Source organism: Chamaea fasciata, unplaced genomic scaffold (assembly GCF_029207755.1).
Source record: "Chamaea fasciata isolate MVZ Bird 193981 ecotype frontalis unplaced genomic scaffold, bChaFas1.0.hap1 SCAF_1, whole genome shotgun sequence".
NCBI lineage: Eukaryota > Metazoa > Chordata > Aves > Passeriformes > Sylviidae > Chamaea > Chamaea fasciata.
The window spans coordinates 132,215,357-132,230,611 of record NW_027094086.1 but is presented as its reverse complement, the minus strand read 5'-3'; the positions used below and the strand labels follow the sequence as shown (position 1 = coordinate 132,230,611).

Genomic DNA, 15,255 nt, shown 5'->3' with positions numbered 1-15,255 from the left:
CTCTCTCAGCTTCCACTTACAGTTTGAAAAATAGAAACTGAATGTGTGATGTGAGGCTGAAGGAAGGAAAAGGCATGCAGTGTTTTGTGCATGTGTTTTTATTTATTACTTGTTCTAAAAATTTTGTCAGTAACTGGCTGAATATGATTAATAACATGGTAAAGCAAATTCTAGAGGTGGTATCTTTCACATATACCAGTAACTAGCGATGGTGATCCAACAGGCATAACTAAGATTTTCCTTTTGAAATACAATTATTAACCAGTAATTATGTATGGAAGTAATTTTCTTTAGTAAGTCACTTCTGTTCTGGCATTCTAGAAGGAAATACTGAGGGGACCAAAGCAATACGAGCATTTCTGTGTGCAAAATGCCCTGCCTTCTGCCCAGATATATTTAAGATTATTAAATATGAAAACTGGTGTGTTCTTTTGTTAAACACTTGACAGATGATTTAAGGGGAAAAATGAGAAGAGATGGAAAACCCCACAGAGCTTCTCAGGCACAATAATAAATTGAACTCGTGTATTTCCTTGCCAAATCTTCAAGGTATGATGGTAGAAGCATTTCCCTTTTAGTTAATGAAATAATAATGGTGCTGCTAAAACAGGAGCAGGATTTAGCCTTGGAAGGGTTGTGTAACAAATTCTGTAAGAGTGGAAGAATAATGAGGGTATGGGCTCTCAGAGCAGGGACGTTTATTTTTTGCTGTTGCCTAGCAACCCTGAAAACAAAATTGTAATATTAACTTAAATACTATGAATTTTTAAACCCATGTGTATTGGGGGGAAGGTGATGAGGAGAGTAAGCTCCACCAATATTCAGGAAGGAATTTTCAACTTCCATTTCAGCTTTTAGCTTTTTAGAAAATGAACAAAAGTAAAACCAAAAATCCCATCCCTCTCTAGTAGAACTTCCCCTCCTGATGCAGATTAGAGGTGATTTTCAGTTGGAAGAAGAAATCTGATAAGAAGCTTTCAACTGGTAGAATGAAAAGCTACAATTTATGTATGTCATAACATGCTTTAGGAAGTTCTTTTCACCAACTTGCCCTTGATTAACTCTTCATAATAAGGCTGCCATTTGCAGTGTCTAAATCAATTACTTCTAGAAGCACTTCTGCTATATTTTGAATATCCTTTGCTGTCCTATCCTGTCTGATAACAACCTGCCTCATTCCTTTTGACACATATATCTCTGTTTAACCGTGAATCTCTGCCTAAGCAGGGCAATCTTACAAGACATCATAGACAGCACAAAAAAGATCCATGCTGAAAGAAAAGCACTTCTCATTAAGGAATATTTATTTAAAACATCTATGCTATTAGAACAGTACAGTTACAAGTACCTTTCTTTTCTTTCCAAAGTGCTTTTGTCCAGGGAAGACAGTTTTGTGACTAAAAATAAATTCATATAATGGGATTATGTTTAATTTACTCTTCTTCTTATTAAATTCTCTTACTTGTCAATCCGCTTGGATGGAAATAATTCTTGTTGTAAATAAAACAGTTTTGGTTCCCTGCTTGAGTGGGATTGGATGATCCTATTGCCAGTTAAAAGAAACAAAAGGAAAAGCAAACAGTATTTGATCAATGGAAGAATTTTCTACCAAAAGCTCACATGTAAAAGTAATTTATAGAAATAAACCACCATAGCTACCATATATTTAAGCACAAGTATATTTGGACTTTATGACTGTCCTTGGGGGAAGCTGCTGGCTGCAGCACACTGATCTGACAGTTACTTACTAGAACTATTTTGGTCAGTGATAGAAAGAACACACAATCAAAATCAGCAGAAGTCCCTGCAGCAGTGTTGATCTGGAAGGCTCTGAAATGGTCAGCTTGGGAAGCTAAGCCTGAAGCAAGCAGCATTTTACATCCTCCCAGAGAGCCAAGCTCTCTGCTGGGGTGCCAGCAAGAGAACTCCCCTCCCAGCCAGATCACAGGAGGGGGGGTTGACCCCTTCCTTCTTGGCTGTAGCAAGAGTCCCATGCATCTCTCCTAGTGCAGATGGTGCTCTGGGGCACTCCTGCCTCACGAAGGCCAAGGGGGAAGTTTGCCATTTGCTTGAGCTGGAGCAGCATGGGATTGTCAGCATGCACAGTCACACATGGAAGCCAGAGGGACATACGATTTCCCAGATTTCACTACAGATCTATTTAAAATAATAAAATCTAGCTTTAAAATATAGAAGCAATGTCTTACTCAGAGCCATCATGTATCTAGACTATGGAAGCAGATCCATTCATGCTGCCGGGTTCCAGCAAGCTGTCACATGGAATAGTTGATGTCTTTGAAGAAAACAGGATGTCTCTTTTCTGGGCAAACCAGCCATACCTGCAGTGACCTGATTGTGCAGGGGGATAGTGTAGAATAGCTGTTCTTAAGTGGCTTCTCTGCAACAGCTGTCCATCTGGGCACTCCCCTTGCTGAAAGTGCCACTTTTCAGTCTGATTCAGAAGTAAATCAAATTGAGTTACAAAAAGGTGTTGTTTAATGTTGAATGTGTCTTGAAATAGGGATTTAATGAGCAAAACTGAGCAAACCATTTGCTGTTAAATTTGCTCGTGATAACCCCCCTCTGGCCTCCATTGGCATGTCCTAAATGCTGCCTCAGATAAATGTGTTAATCACAGTCAAAGTTACTGCGAAGTATTAAGATGCTTCTCTCCAGCAGAATTTATCTGTCCTGCTCTGCTGAAATCTTGAACTTCTCTGATATTTTTTGCAGTCAGATGGACATCAGCTTTCTTTATCTGATAGTTTTTTGTATCTGTAAAGTACTCTGATTTTTATGTTCTTTGCTGTGTTCTCTTACCTGGCTTTTGAGTTCCATATATGAATGAGTGTTGGGTAGATGCCTCAAAAGCTTTTTAAGAAAGAATGAAGAATAAATTTGTTAAATTACATCATTTATTCCAAAAAGTCATAACCAGCAGTATAATTTTGGTGAGAAAAGCATTAAGTGCCTAGGTTCTCCCCCTGCTGTTAGTTTGAGCCAGGAGACAGCTTCCCTGACTTGAATCTTGGATCAGCGTGTTGGCTCCACTGAGCAGTAAGAGAGGAAAAAGAGGAAGAGAAATGTAAAAATGATCTATAAGCAAGAATGTCTCTATATATAGAAGTTTTCCGTGAAACACCAGAAGGTCTTTAAGAATTAATGGTGAATTGGCCCAAATCATGCATTGCTTACAAACTATACTGAGCTTGCTGTTTCTGCTCCAGAGAGGCATTGACAAGTTTCCTTTGGAACGACACAGTCTTGAACGAAAATGATCACTTCCATTACATCCAGCTTTTTTTTACTGGTTTCGGATTTTTTTTTTTTAACAATCCTGTATGCTTGTTACTTAACAATTATTACAAATCAAGTGCAAATATTAATAAGCAGTGAAGCTCATTGATTTTGCTGACTTGGGTGGGGAGAAGAAGTAGATGTTACAGGATGTTTGGAAAATAACAAATTAAATTATTAGAACACAGCATACAGGGAGGAAAGACCTCTCTTCCCTTCTAAATTCTCCTGCTTAGTTCTGCAGTTGTAATCCTGACAACACAGAAAGAATGAATGCTGCTTGCTCTTCTTCCATTTGCAGGCTACTGCATAGGAATGGATAGAAAAATAGACAAAGTTCTTTACTGACTGCCCCAGTCTTCTCCTTTGCTTACAGCAGCAAGTGTGTGAGGACATAAAATGTAATTAGCTTCATTTTTAGTACAGGAAAACATCTTGCTTTCCACTCCAGGGAGGAATCTGAGGCAGGATAGGGAATTCATTCTCAAGGCTGCACAGCAATGAACTCTTGGTCACGTAAGGCAGTGTGAAATGGTAGGAGCACAGCCAGTCGTGACCAGGCAATTGGGTTTAGCTCAATAGAAGGTCCAACATTAGTCATTACAGCAAGGCATTGCATGGAAGGAGCTGCAAGAACACTGCTTGTTTAATGATACTTGAAAAGCAACCAGGAAATTAGGAACTATAAAGGATGGAATATAAGAAACCTGGAAATGCTGATGGATTTGCAGAATACTGGAGGTATGTCAGTTCCCTCCAGTAACACTAGGTTGGCTTTCAGCTATTTGATCACAAAAGAAACAATACAGGACTTTATGTTTTCAGCTGTTTCCACTCAAAGCTTTTTTTGTTGCTGCTGTTGTAAAGGGTGGAGTTCTTTACTTTCTTCATCCCATGATGTGCAAGGATGCTCTATTAGTGGACTGCTGGTAAGAGATGGTGAAAGTTTAAGAGGCAAATTTAGCACCAAAGTGTTGGACAATGAAAATACTAAAAAAGGGCTGATGATGAGATTGTGTTCTCATGGTTCATAGGAACTCGCACTTGGTGTTGTCCTGATGAAGGAGCTTGGCACAGTGCCATTTAAAAGTTACTATTTTCTGTCATAATACACCGATTTGTAGAGTATGGTCAACAAAAGCTGCATCACTTCTGTTTAAAGATGACCAGTATTTGGTATATCTTTTATGCCTTTGAAATTCTTAACTACCCATAACAGAGAGAGGGAATTACATTTTTCCTTAGTTTATGGAGACCAGCACATTGCCCGGACGATGTCCAGTGATTAGCAAGAACAGGTGAACTAAGTGAGCAGCAGACAAGTGTGAAACCTCTCTGAGGCTTGTGCAGTAGACTCCTGTTTTCTTCCATTGCAAATAAGGGATTCTTGTTGTTCCCACCTGAGCTGCTGCTCGTTGGGCAGGACGGCAGCAGAGCTCTGCTCGCGGCGATAAGCCTGCAGCCTCTCTGAGCTTCTTGATCGCTGAGTGATGCAGAGCATTACTGAGCAAAAGGCTGTTCGGGAGGCAGCGGGACTGCCTTCTTTGGCGTGCAGCATCATGTGGGTAAGGCATGCTGGACACAAGTTCCCCCTAGTGAGGGGATCGGTAATAGCTTCTGCTCGGGGAGGCAGCTATGGAAATAGACATGGAAGGTTCCGAACTTCGCTATATTACTTACGTCTGTGTTCTGCTTGCGTGGGAATTTAAAGGGCTTAGAGATGATAAAAAAATATGGGAAACTTGATGCATTCATCACCCAGGGCCTTCCTTTTTTTTTTTTTTTTTGTATTAGCACTTTATCTCTCTGTTAAAGTTTTATTTCACATTGTTGTGTATTTCAATAGTTGGTGTGTATCTTGCAGAAAAAGAAAAATGACAAGGTTCAAGGTTACAGAATTTTTAAACCAAATGATATTTTCGAGACAAGATAAAAGCAATTTGTGACCTTAAAGACTGTTTTTCACCTTCAGGGCTATTAGTATGACATCTTCCGTGAAAGTGTATGGATAGAGAATCTGAAGGGTTAGTGGCCACATTAGTGGAGAAGAATAAATCTACTTCTCTTAGTTTTTCCAGAAATTTCACACATAACTGTGGACAATTCCATTCTATTTTTCCAAAAAATGTTTCCCTAAGAGAGGTAAATGATTGACTACGTCAAGATGTTCTGCTACAGCAGTTATGAATGCCATGAATGCAAATCTGAGTACACAGATTTGGGCCCTTTTAGTACTGTAAATCAAAATTACTTGTCTTGTGTGACTTTCTTTATGAAATAACAGGTGACTGCTATCCTCTACAGACTGGAAATGATACTTGGAAAAACTGATAATTATATCAGTAATTCCTTTTCCCCATTGCCCACAAATTCAGTTTGGTTGCAAATACACTTGACGTCTGGCAGTAGTAGTCACCTAGATCTAGAAATCCTCTCAACCATGTATTCTTTTAAACCTTTCACTGTATTCAGGTGGGTTTATTATTAGTCTAAGATGGTGGTCTTATACAGGAAAAATCAGTAGCAAGGAGGAAATAAATACTCAGAAAAGCCATTCTTATGTGTAGAGGGTTTGCACGGGTGGATAATCTGAGGAACACAGAAGAAATCATGAGGATCTTTAATGTATTATGAAAACAAACCCAGCTGCAGCACCTCTTCTGTGTGTTCTATACTCACTGCTGAGTGTTCAGATGACTGTCATCCAAAATGCTGTTGCTTAATCCTAAGTGACATCTGATGAAAAGCACCATTTTGGGAATAACAAGCAGGAGACTTATTTAAAGGGAGGGAAATCACAAGTACATGATGCAGCTTACCTTTCCAGTGAGCATTTGAAGCTGAGTAAGGGAAATACAGCATTCTTCCCCCTTCAGCACAGAAATAGAGAACTGCACTGCAGAAATGCACAGTGGTTTAACCCTTCTCTCTACACAGGTCATCATCCTGGTGGTGGCCACCACAATACATGAGGCCTTAAGGAGACCAAGCCCTCTATTATGGCACCCACTGGAGGTGCCTAGCCAGGACTGCAGGCTTGGGAAACACTTGCCTGGCACCAGAGGTGGCCTTTCAGTGATTGTTCTCTATATCAAGGCCAGCAGTTCTGTGTTTTGTTCAAAGAGGATGAATACAGGAACATTCTGAGCAATTATTAAATCTACAAGCCATTCTGGGCAATTGTTACATCAGAAACTAAGGTGACAGCCCCAGAATCAGGGATCTTAATGAATTACAAAAAGGCTGGTTCAGTTGTAAGGATTTTCATAACCCAACCCTTTAAATAAAAGTAGTCTTCAGGAAGTAGAGAAACTCTCAACTAGTGCAGATTGTCAATCTGGACGACTCAAGAGTTATGCAAACTTAAACACGTTGCTTTCAAATCGTTACTCTTACTTATTTTGGAATTATCATTTCATCATTTTTTTTAAAAGTATTTTGTTTTCCTTGAGAAACATGTTTTAAAAAAACTCATCATCTGTTACCAAACAGTATTTCTGGGGGTATTACACAGATACTGAATGATTAACGGATAATCACGGTGATGGTTCAATGTAATTCCAGTCATTGACAGTAACTAAGCTTGCTTTCTGTATAGGAAAACCGTTTGGAGGAAACATTGTCCTCTGTCTTGTAAAAGTCGACAGCCAGGCCTGGTGGAAAGGTGGTGTGTAGAGCTCAGGTGTGGTCTAAGAGATGTGATGTCACTTGAACTACATTTTTTAAATGGGCTGTCTACATATAATCAGCTTCAGGAATATCCAGCTTCAAAACAGGGGAACCCAATATAATAATGTTTTCTTTGAACAGGTTTTGAAGATTTAATAGTTTTATTTAATCTTAAAGGTTTTGAGTTTGGGGGTTTTTTGCTTCTGAGAAAGCCATGGGCACTCTCAAATGCCAAGTGACCAGGAGGCACAACTTCCCACTTCACAGCAACACACACAATCTCTGCTGCACGTGGATAGGTTTTGTTACTGCTTGATTTTCCTCTTGTTTGCAGAGGAATGTGTGAATATCTGTAACATCTCCCTACAATTTGTACGCTTACAGGGACGTGGCTGAAGAGTAGTTTGGGCATTGTACAACAAGAAGGAAATCAGTTGACTTGGACTTATATTGCACCTCAGCTGGGCTACTGGGTTGCAGCTATGTCACCTACTATCCCAGGTAAGATTGGATTTTATTGATATTTGCAGCACTGGGTAATTATTTATTCAAATATAATGTTAATATTTTTCAGAACTACTTCATCTGATATGCCACAGCTTGATCAATAATCTATTACTAGAAAAGAGAAATCTGAAAGTGAAGGGCTAAAATCTTTTCAGGATTGTGTGGGCCAACCCTGGTGCTCAAAATATCTGTGTCGTTTCAATGGGGAACATTTCAAAGTGTTCCTGCTTTTGTGATGCATTTGTGTCACCACTGCCTGGTACAGCCATTGCTAGATAATGATGGGAGTCACAGCATCAGTGTGTTGGTGTTCCAGCAGGTAGAAAAACAGGTGCTGTGAAGTTTCTGTACAGAAACTCAGAGAGATATGGATTTACCTAAAACCAGCATTATCCTGGGTTAGACACTTACTAATGTATATGTGGATTGATTGACTGATTGAGACTTTTTTCTTTCTGCACTGAGGATGCCCATTTTGCCCAGAGTTATGCTTTGCATCATCTTGGTGACTGATTAATTTACACTGAATAACTTGGGCTAGGAGTTCTAGGAGGTATATTAGAATGGCATTAGTACAGAGCTGAGTAGTTGCCATCTGCAAACCTCTTGGCATAACTGTAAAAAATGGCTTTGAACTAGGCATTAATTATATGTGTTTTGGAGATTATTAACAACTTCTAATTAGCAACTTCTGCTTCTTCTGTCTGTGTCTGCCTCAGATTTCTTGGTATTAGCTCTTCAGCCACCAATAATCTGAGATATCTCTGTGTATAAAAGAGCCAGTCAATCAAAAAAAAACCCAAAAACAAACAAAAAAACCCCCCAAATACCAACATAGAATTCCTTACAGATTTTCTTTATTAGGTTTTCCAGCTAAAAATCTAATCCAGTAGAAATGAAAACATGCTTGCGTTGGCTGTGTAAGCTCAATAAACTAAAAATAGTCAACAAAACAAACTCCTACATAAAGACAGGTTTTAAAGTCTACTTATACATATCATGAAGTTGTTTCATAATATGCGAGCTTTTTATTTGAAGTTCTATTAAATGATAGATATTAAATGCTGGGATATTAAGCTGATTCATTGCTGAATTTAGAGGCAGGTGCAGATCTGAATAAGCTATCATATTAAATTTAATGGAATTTTACAAAATAATTGTTCCTGAAGAAAAAGCAACTGCTCTGAGCCAAACATTTCCCAGAACAACTCTGTCCCAGATTGCAAGGAAGTTCCACTAGTCATTGGATTGTGCTTGTAACTCCGAGTTATAAGGCCTGTTACTCTTAACAGGAGAAGGCTTAATTGTCCCTGTGATTTACCTTGTATGGCAGAGTTTCTACCTGTATTTTACTTTTCCTTCCCTTTAGGGTTAGATCTGAGTTTCTAAAACATTCTTACAATGGGAACAACATTTTCATGAAAAATTCAAGTGATTTATCTTGTTTTCTTTTTGCTTAATGTCCTAAAGCAACAGTAAAATCAATTATGTAATGGTAGTGGTGGGACAGAATGTATAAATATTGAGATTTCCCAAATGCAATATAATTTATGTTACTTTTAATGATTCAATGTATTTTTGCATATTTTATCTCCAACTTGAATGTATTTGATTTCCTATCTCAAAAATGGACAAAAATTATCTTCGTTTTCCTAGCAGTGGCTCTACAGACCACTCAAGATCCACACATGAGGTTTTGCCCTCTAAATTGGCCAAGTTTGCTGTCCTTCACAGTACATGCATGTTATTCTGCCAGCTGGTGCTGTACCTCCTTGCCTGCAGAAGAAAATTTGGGTCTTTATTTCAAAATCATCATAAGGATTTTATAAACCAGCTGGGTCACATGTGCATAATTGTGAACAGATGTTGTCCACATGTATGCATTCCTCTGTGTATTAGAACATTTACTAAGCGTTATTTAAACCTGGAGTTACAACACTGTTTCACTAGTGGCCTGTTAATTAAAGCTACTGAAGGTCTGCTTGGTTTGGCTTGATCTAGACTTCAGAGCACCAACATCTTCTAGCAAATCAGACTGCAGTGCCTGTACTGTTTGGTGTGAAGAGACGTTAAAAAGCAGTTGTTGCCCACAGTGTTGCTTCGTGCATTACTGTGCTGGGAGATGCTCTGATGGATTTTCTACAGTGGTGAGAGCTTTGGCACACACTGTCAGCATTAGGACCTGAAAACCAGCATTCACTGATGCATGCTCCCATTGAAACTAACTGCTTTTCTACTAGAATGACCTAGTTGGACTTGCAGTCATGAAAATCAGCACATGCTTTCTCCACAACTTGCTCCCTTCTCCAGAGATGGGCCGCTCAGTAGGCTCCAGGGCTATGAGCAGCAGTGTTGCTTAGCACCCTCATAATAAGGGAAGGTGTCCCTCTCCTTGTTCGACTGTTGTTCCTCTTCCTATTTGCAGATTATTACAGGTCTAAATTCTCTTTTCTGGCCTTCCAGGTCCCGTTGTGACACACGACATTACCAGCTATCACACAATGTTTCTTCTGGCAATTTTAGGAGGGATGGCTCTCATACTTCTAGTCTTGCTGTGTCTGCTTTTGTATTATTGCAGGTAAGATTCACCATCCCGGTTACTTAGTTCATGTTGAAAATACAAGCTTTTTTTTGTGCTTATGGAATTTTAAACTTTTGTATTGAAACATTTTTCCTTTGAAGGGGGGAAAAAAGGCAAGGAAATGTTTGAAAAAGAAAGAAACAGTGAGATTAAATTTCCTGTCTTCCTGGTTACATGCAGCATATGAATCCCTGCCTTTGGGAGGATGGTAGTTAAGTGAATCACACACATCATTACCTGTGTTCTCCATGTAATTTCCTGTCAAAAATGGACATAGGTTCAAGATCTCTGTACCTGTTAAGCATTTGCAAATGGTCTTTCTATTGGCGTTGTATTAAAACAAATGTTAATTTATCAGCAAATGCCTACTAATGAGTGATTTTATACTTGCCTTCTCTAGACATTTACTCCAGTTTGTAATTGGTACTTGAGATATTTCCCAAATGACATTAGTTATTCTTTAATTTTATCTTTGCTGCTGGGATAAGCTTTTAATTTTTAGATTATGTAATAAAAGTTCAATTCCCCTAATACTAACCACTGCTTAAAAATCTTCTGTTAAGACACACTTGCTTCTCTTGTTTCTGTGTACAACAGTCATAAATGTATAACTTCTTTTGTTACTGGCTTTTATAGAAGAAAATGTCTAAGACCCCGTCAACATCATAAGAAACTGCAGCTTTCGACAGCACTGGACACTTCTAAGAAGGATCAAGCAACTTCAATGTCCCATATAAATTTAATATTTTCACGTCGTGAGTCAGAATTTCCAGGTGGATTGTCCATTGCCAGCAATGGACACGCTGAAAACTCAGGGGCAAAGGAATTAATCAGTGCTGTCCACATGGAGATGGTATCACCTACTGGAGAAGCAGATATGCATACACCTATGCTCAAGCACTCCTTCAGTACTTCCCAGGAGTTTAGTTCCCGAGAGGAACTGCTCTCTGACAAGGAGAAAGACAAGAGCAGAATTTCCTTGGATGACCTGACTCCCAGTGGGTCTCTAAGAAAAGACTACCACAAGTCAGCAGATAGTTTTCCTCTAAAGACAAGAAAATCTACAGAAACATCTGAAAGCTATGAGTCCCCTATCAAAGATGAATATAGGAGAAGTTACAATGCTATGCTGTCTCAGCCTTTATTTGAAAAGCAGGAGAGAGAAATTCAAGTATCTATGAACCATATTGCTACTGGAAGTAAATACAATATTCAGGAACAAATATACCCCACACCTTCAGCCCCTGAAAAAGAGCTGCTGGACTGCAGACCTACTGATTGTATGATGTCTCGTTCAGTTGATCACCTTGAAAGACCTACGTCTTTCCCTCGACCAGGTCAGTTAATCTGCTGCAATTCTGTTGACCAAGTCAATGACAGTGTTTACAGAAAGGTTTTGCCTGCACTGGTCATCCCAGGTCATTACATGAAGCTGCCCGGAGAACACCCTTTTGTTAGCCAGCCCCTGGTTGTCCCAGCTGACCAGCAGATTGATCTAGAAAGACTTCAGGCTGAGCTTCCTAACCCTCACGCACGGCTTTTCCCGCACCCTGCCCAGCAGCTGCAGCCCCAGCAGTTGGCATCCCAAGCAATATCTCAGCAACATTTGCAAGATGCAGGTGCGGCTGAGTGGAGTCAGCAAAATGCTTCCATGTCTGAATCTATTTCCATTCCTGCCTCTCTGAACGATGCATCCCTGGCTCAGATGAATAGCGAAGTGCAGCTTCTTACAGAAAAGGCTTTGATGGAATTAGGAGGTGGGAAGCCATTGCCTCATCCCCGAGCATGGTTTGTTTCTCTAGATGGGCGTTCAAATGCTCACGTTAGACATTCATACATTGATCTCCAAAGAGCTGGTAGGAACGGGAGTAACGATGCCAGTTTGGACTCTGGTGTTGACATGAACGAACCAAAATCTGCCCGGAAGGGAAGAGGAGATCATCTGTCTGCGCCACAGAGTCACCCCCCAGTGCAGGAGCACCAGCAGAGAGAGCGGAAGGTTTCAGATAGCACAGCTTACACACAGCTTGTGTACTTGGATGATATGGACCAAAGTGGCAGCGAGTGTGGAACAGCAGTTTGTAGCCCTGAGGACAATGCTCTCCGATGCCTCCTAGAAGGCACCAGTAAGAGAAGTGGCGTGCAGCTGCCCAGCCTGCAGGAGGAAACCAGAACTGTGGACACCAAACCAGAGCCATTAACTAGTCCTGAACATGGAACATCCGTTCAAGATGATGATGATGAAGATGAGGAGGATGAGGAAGATGACCAAGGTGAAGATAAGAAGAGTCCTTGGCAGAAACGAGAGGAAAGACCACTAATGACTTTCAATCTAAAGTGAGCTATTGTGAAAATCCACCCTTCAGTGGAGTATAAAATTGCCAAATATCCTTTCTGTGGAAGTGCTTGATATTTTTTTTTCTTTTTTTCTTCTTCTTTTTTTATGTTGTGGAGAGAAAAGAGAAAAACAAACTGTGGTGAGCAACATTTGAAAGAACTTAAATGCATTACTGTGTAAATGTTAGAAAAGAATTAAAATCATTCCTCTGATTTAACAGCTGCCTCCAGTGAGATAGCTGAACAAAGAGTGTGATTGTTATTCCATATACTTGATATTGGTCATCCAGGATGTTGAAAATACTGACAAATTGTTTTGGTTGGTTTATGACCTCAATCTCCTTATGAATGGGAGCTGGTAAAGCTTTTGTTTTGTACGCCAATTTTATGTTGATAATGCTACTGAAAGTATCTTAAAAACAGGAATTTGACACATGGTGTCCAAAATTGTGCATTATCTCAATGAAAGGCTATGCATTGCTGCTTTTAGTAATATTTTGCTTATACTATGCTTTTCTTAATTTTACAAGTTGGTTGTAAACATTTTATGTCCTTTATTATAAACTACTCAGCAATTTATTTTAATGTACAACTGCAGGAAACTTGAGTAGCATCCCTTAGCATTGAAGCCTTTTTATGAAACCAAACTGAACTTTGTGTCGACTAAGATTCCTCCAATTCTGGTACCATTTTCTCAAAGTGCCTTTTTTACAGTAACAATGAACAGTCCCTTCTTTTGCTAAGTCCTTTTAATTGACCCCATTTGAGATTTTATAAACTTCTGAACTTCTACCTTTTATTTTAAGCTGCATGCCAAGAGTCCCATTTTGTGCTGAGCATTTCTCATTTCAATACAGTGTATTCTGTAGCTATCATGTATATTGTGGATTCTGTTTAGCCAGGATAGACTTAGAAGACATTTTAAAGGGCCCAGAGTAGCCAAGAGGATAGTTTCATTGACTGTATATATTGTTAGTTTCCTCTGGAATCACATGAGCTAATCATGCTCATATAAAATGGACTATCGACTGAGCAAGTAGACTGAATGTGTCTAGAAAAATTTGGGGAAAAAACAAATGTACTATCCAAAAGTGCCAGAATTACTCTTCTGTGCTTTTTCCATACAGAGCTGCTTGGTTATCCAAAAATTATAATTGAAAATAAACTGCAAAAAGTATCTTTGTGGATTTTTTTTCTCTGTTAGTGGTTATCACATTATTTTATGTTATTTAAGAAGAAAAATACTTTGGTTTCATTTTTCCTCTGCATATTTATGCTCATGTGACTTACTTTCTTTTGCAGTTCTCATGAGCTTAAGTCAATACTGAAATTTAGACCCCTTTTCAGAAAAGCATCCTCTGTATCTTGATAAGTACATAATAATTTGCTTAAGTATCATTGAAGACATTGGAAATGAAATCCTGGTATCACCAAAATTCCCCTGTGGAGTCACAATTCCCATTGGCCAGTTTTCTTTCTGAGATTTCTATGGGTATTCACACTCACTGCACTCTTCTCACTTTTTCATGAATTGACTTCAAAGAAGAGGAAGTATGTGACTTCCACTTCCATGGAATCCTTCGTATGCATTCAGTTTATCATGTTTCATTCAGTTATTTTTATGCAGATTAGCAGCAGTCATGCTCACTAAAGTTAATATGTAATCTCCAAAGTGATTTAAGTGCTATATAGTTCCTATTTAATTTGTAATAAGAAGCCCCAACTCACATTCATTGATTTATTTTCAGTAAATTTCAAGGTTTTCATAGAAAGCGAGTCTTGTAATTTCCATCGTACTGTATGTACCTGGGAACCTGATCTCTAGCCAGGAGTAGAATCCCAGTGTCCTAGTTCCCAGGTCAATGCTCCTTTCCAGCCGCAAAGCCAGATCACCGTTTTGCTTTGGTTCATGTTTGAAAGTGGTATATGTTGTAAAAGGAATCTAAAATATTGTGGAGTGCATTGAATATTGAAATCATCATTTTAGCACTAAATTACATTTGACTCATTGTGTATGTGCCAGGTTCTTTCCTGTTTTGTTTGGGAATTTTGTACTGACCACCTGTGAACTGGTTTTGGGCTCTGGGTTACTTATTGTCAGTTTTGCAAGGTCACTGAACAGAAAAATACTACTTTAAGGGCATAGTATTTATCAGATGTCAGTAAGTGCTGGTAATACAGTGTCACTTATTAATCAGAATGCTGCATAAGTAAACATTCTGAATAAAATTTCCGCATACTAGAATTATTGTGCTATTTAATTTCAAGTTTTCTGTTGTCTTAAGTCTGTCATTTTTAATTGCATTCTTTTTCACATTCCTTTGCAAAGTTTCCATCATTGCTATCTTGTAAAGTGAGATTGTTGCTATTAAATTGCAGTGGTTTGTTTCTTTAATTGTGTTGGTTTTATGTTCAAAACACTTCATTTGATGATTTGTGGTCCTAATACTGCAAATATACTTGAACAGAAACAATGTGGGTACGTTTCAAATCTTCTTTAAAATAGCATTTTTAAATTGGTGTGATAGTTTAATTTTGCTAAATTTATAGTTAATGAAATGTATTTCTCTGCATCCATACCTGGGCCATATGCTAAATGAAAGTGCTACAGAGTTAACGCAGATCAGGTAACAGGTTAAGATTTTACAGTATGCTGTGCCTAATCTAAAAGTCCAGTGATCAGTTCCATTTTAACTTTCAAAAACTTGCTGAGGAAGATACATCAGTAAAATACAAAGAAATTTTCTTGCTTGTATATTGCAGTTGCACAGTGAAGCAAGTACCAATAAAGCTTATAAAACACAGAGAACAGAGTATAACTTGAATTGGTCTTGGCCTCAGCAGCTCCAAGTCCATGTAGAAGA

The 15,255-nt window shown here is 38.8% G+C and overlaps 1 protein-coding gene across 2 annotated transcripts in view; it reads left to right on the top strand.

Moving 5' to 3' along the window:
- FAM171A1 (family with sequence similarity 171 member A1) overlaps positions 1-14,786 on the top strand; it is an 85,319-nt gene extending 70,533 nt beyond the window's left edge. For both annotated transcript variants that reach the window (XM_066198306.1, XM_066198298.1), the window contains 3 exons: positions 7,351-7,467; positions 9,937-10,051; positions 10,691-14,786. In XM_066198306.1, coding sequence (XP_066054403.1) covers positions 7,351-7,467; positions 9,937-10,051; positions 10,691-12,395 — 1,937 coding nt within the window. In that variant the 3' untranslated portion in view covers positions 12,396-14,786. The remainder of the gene's footprint in view (positions 1-7,350; positions 7,468-9,936; positions 10,052-10,690) is intronic.
- The last annotated feature ends 469 nt before the right edge of the window (positions 14,787-15,255 follow it).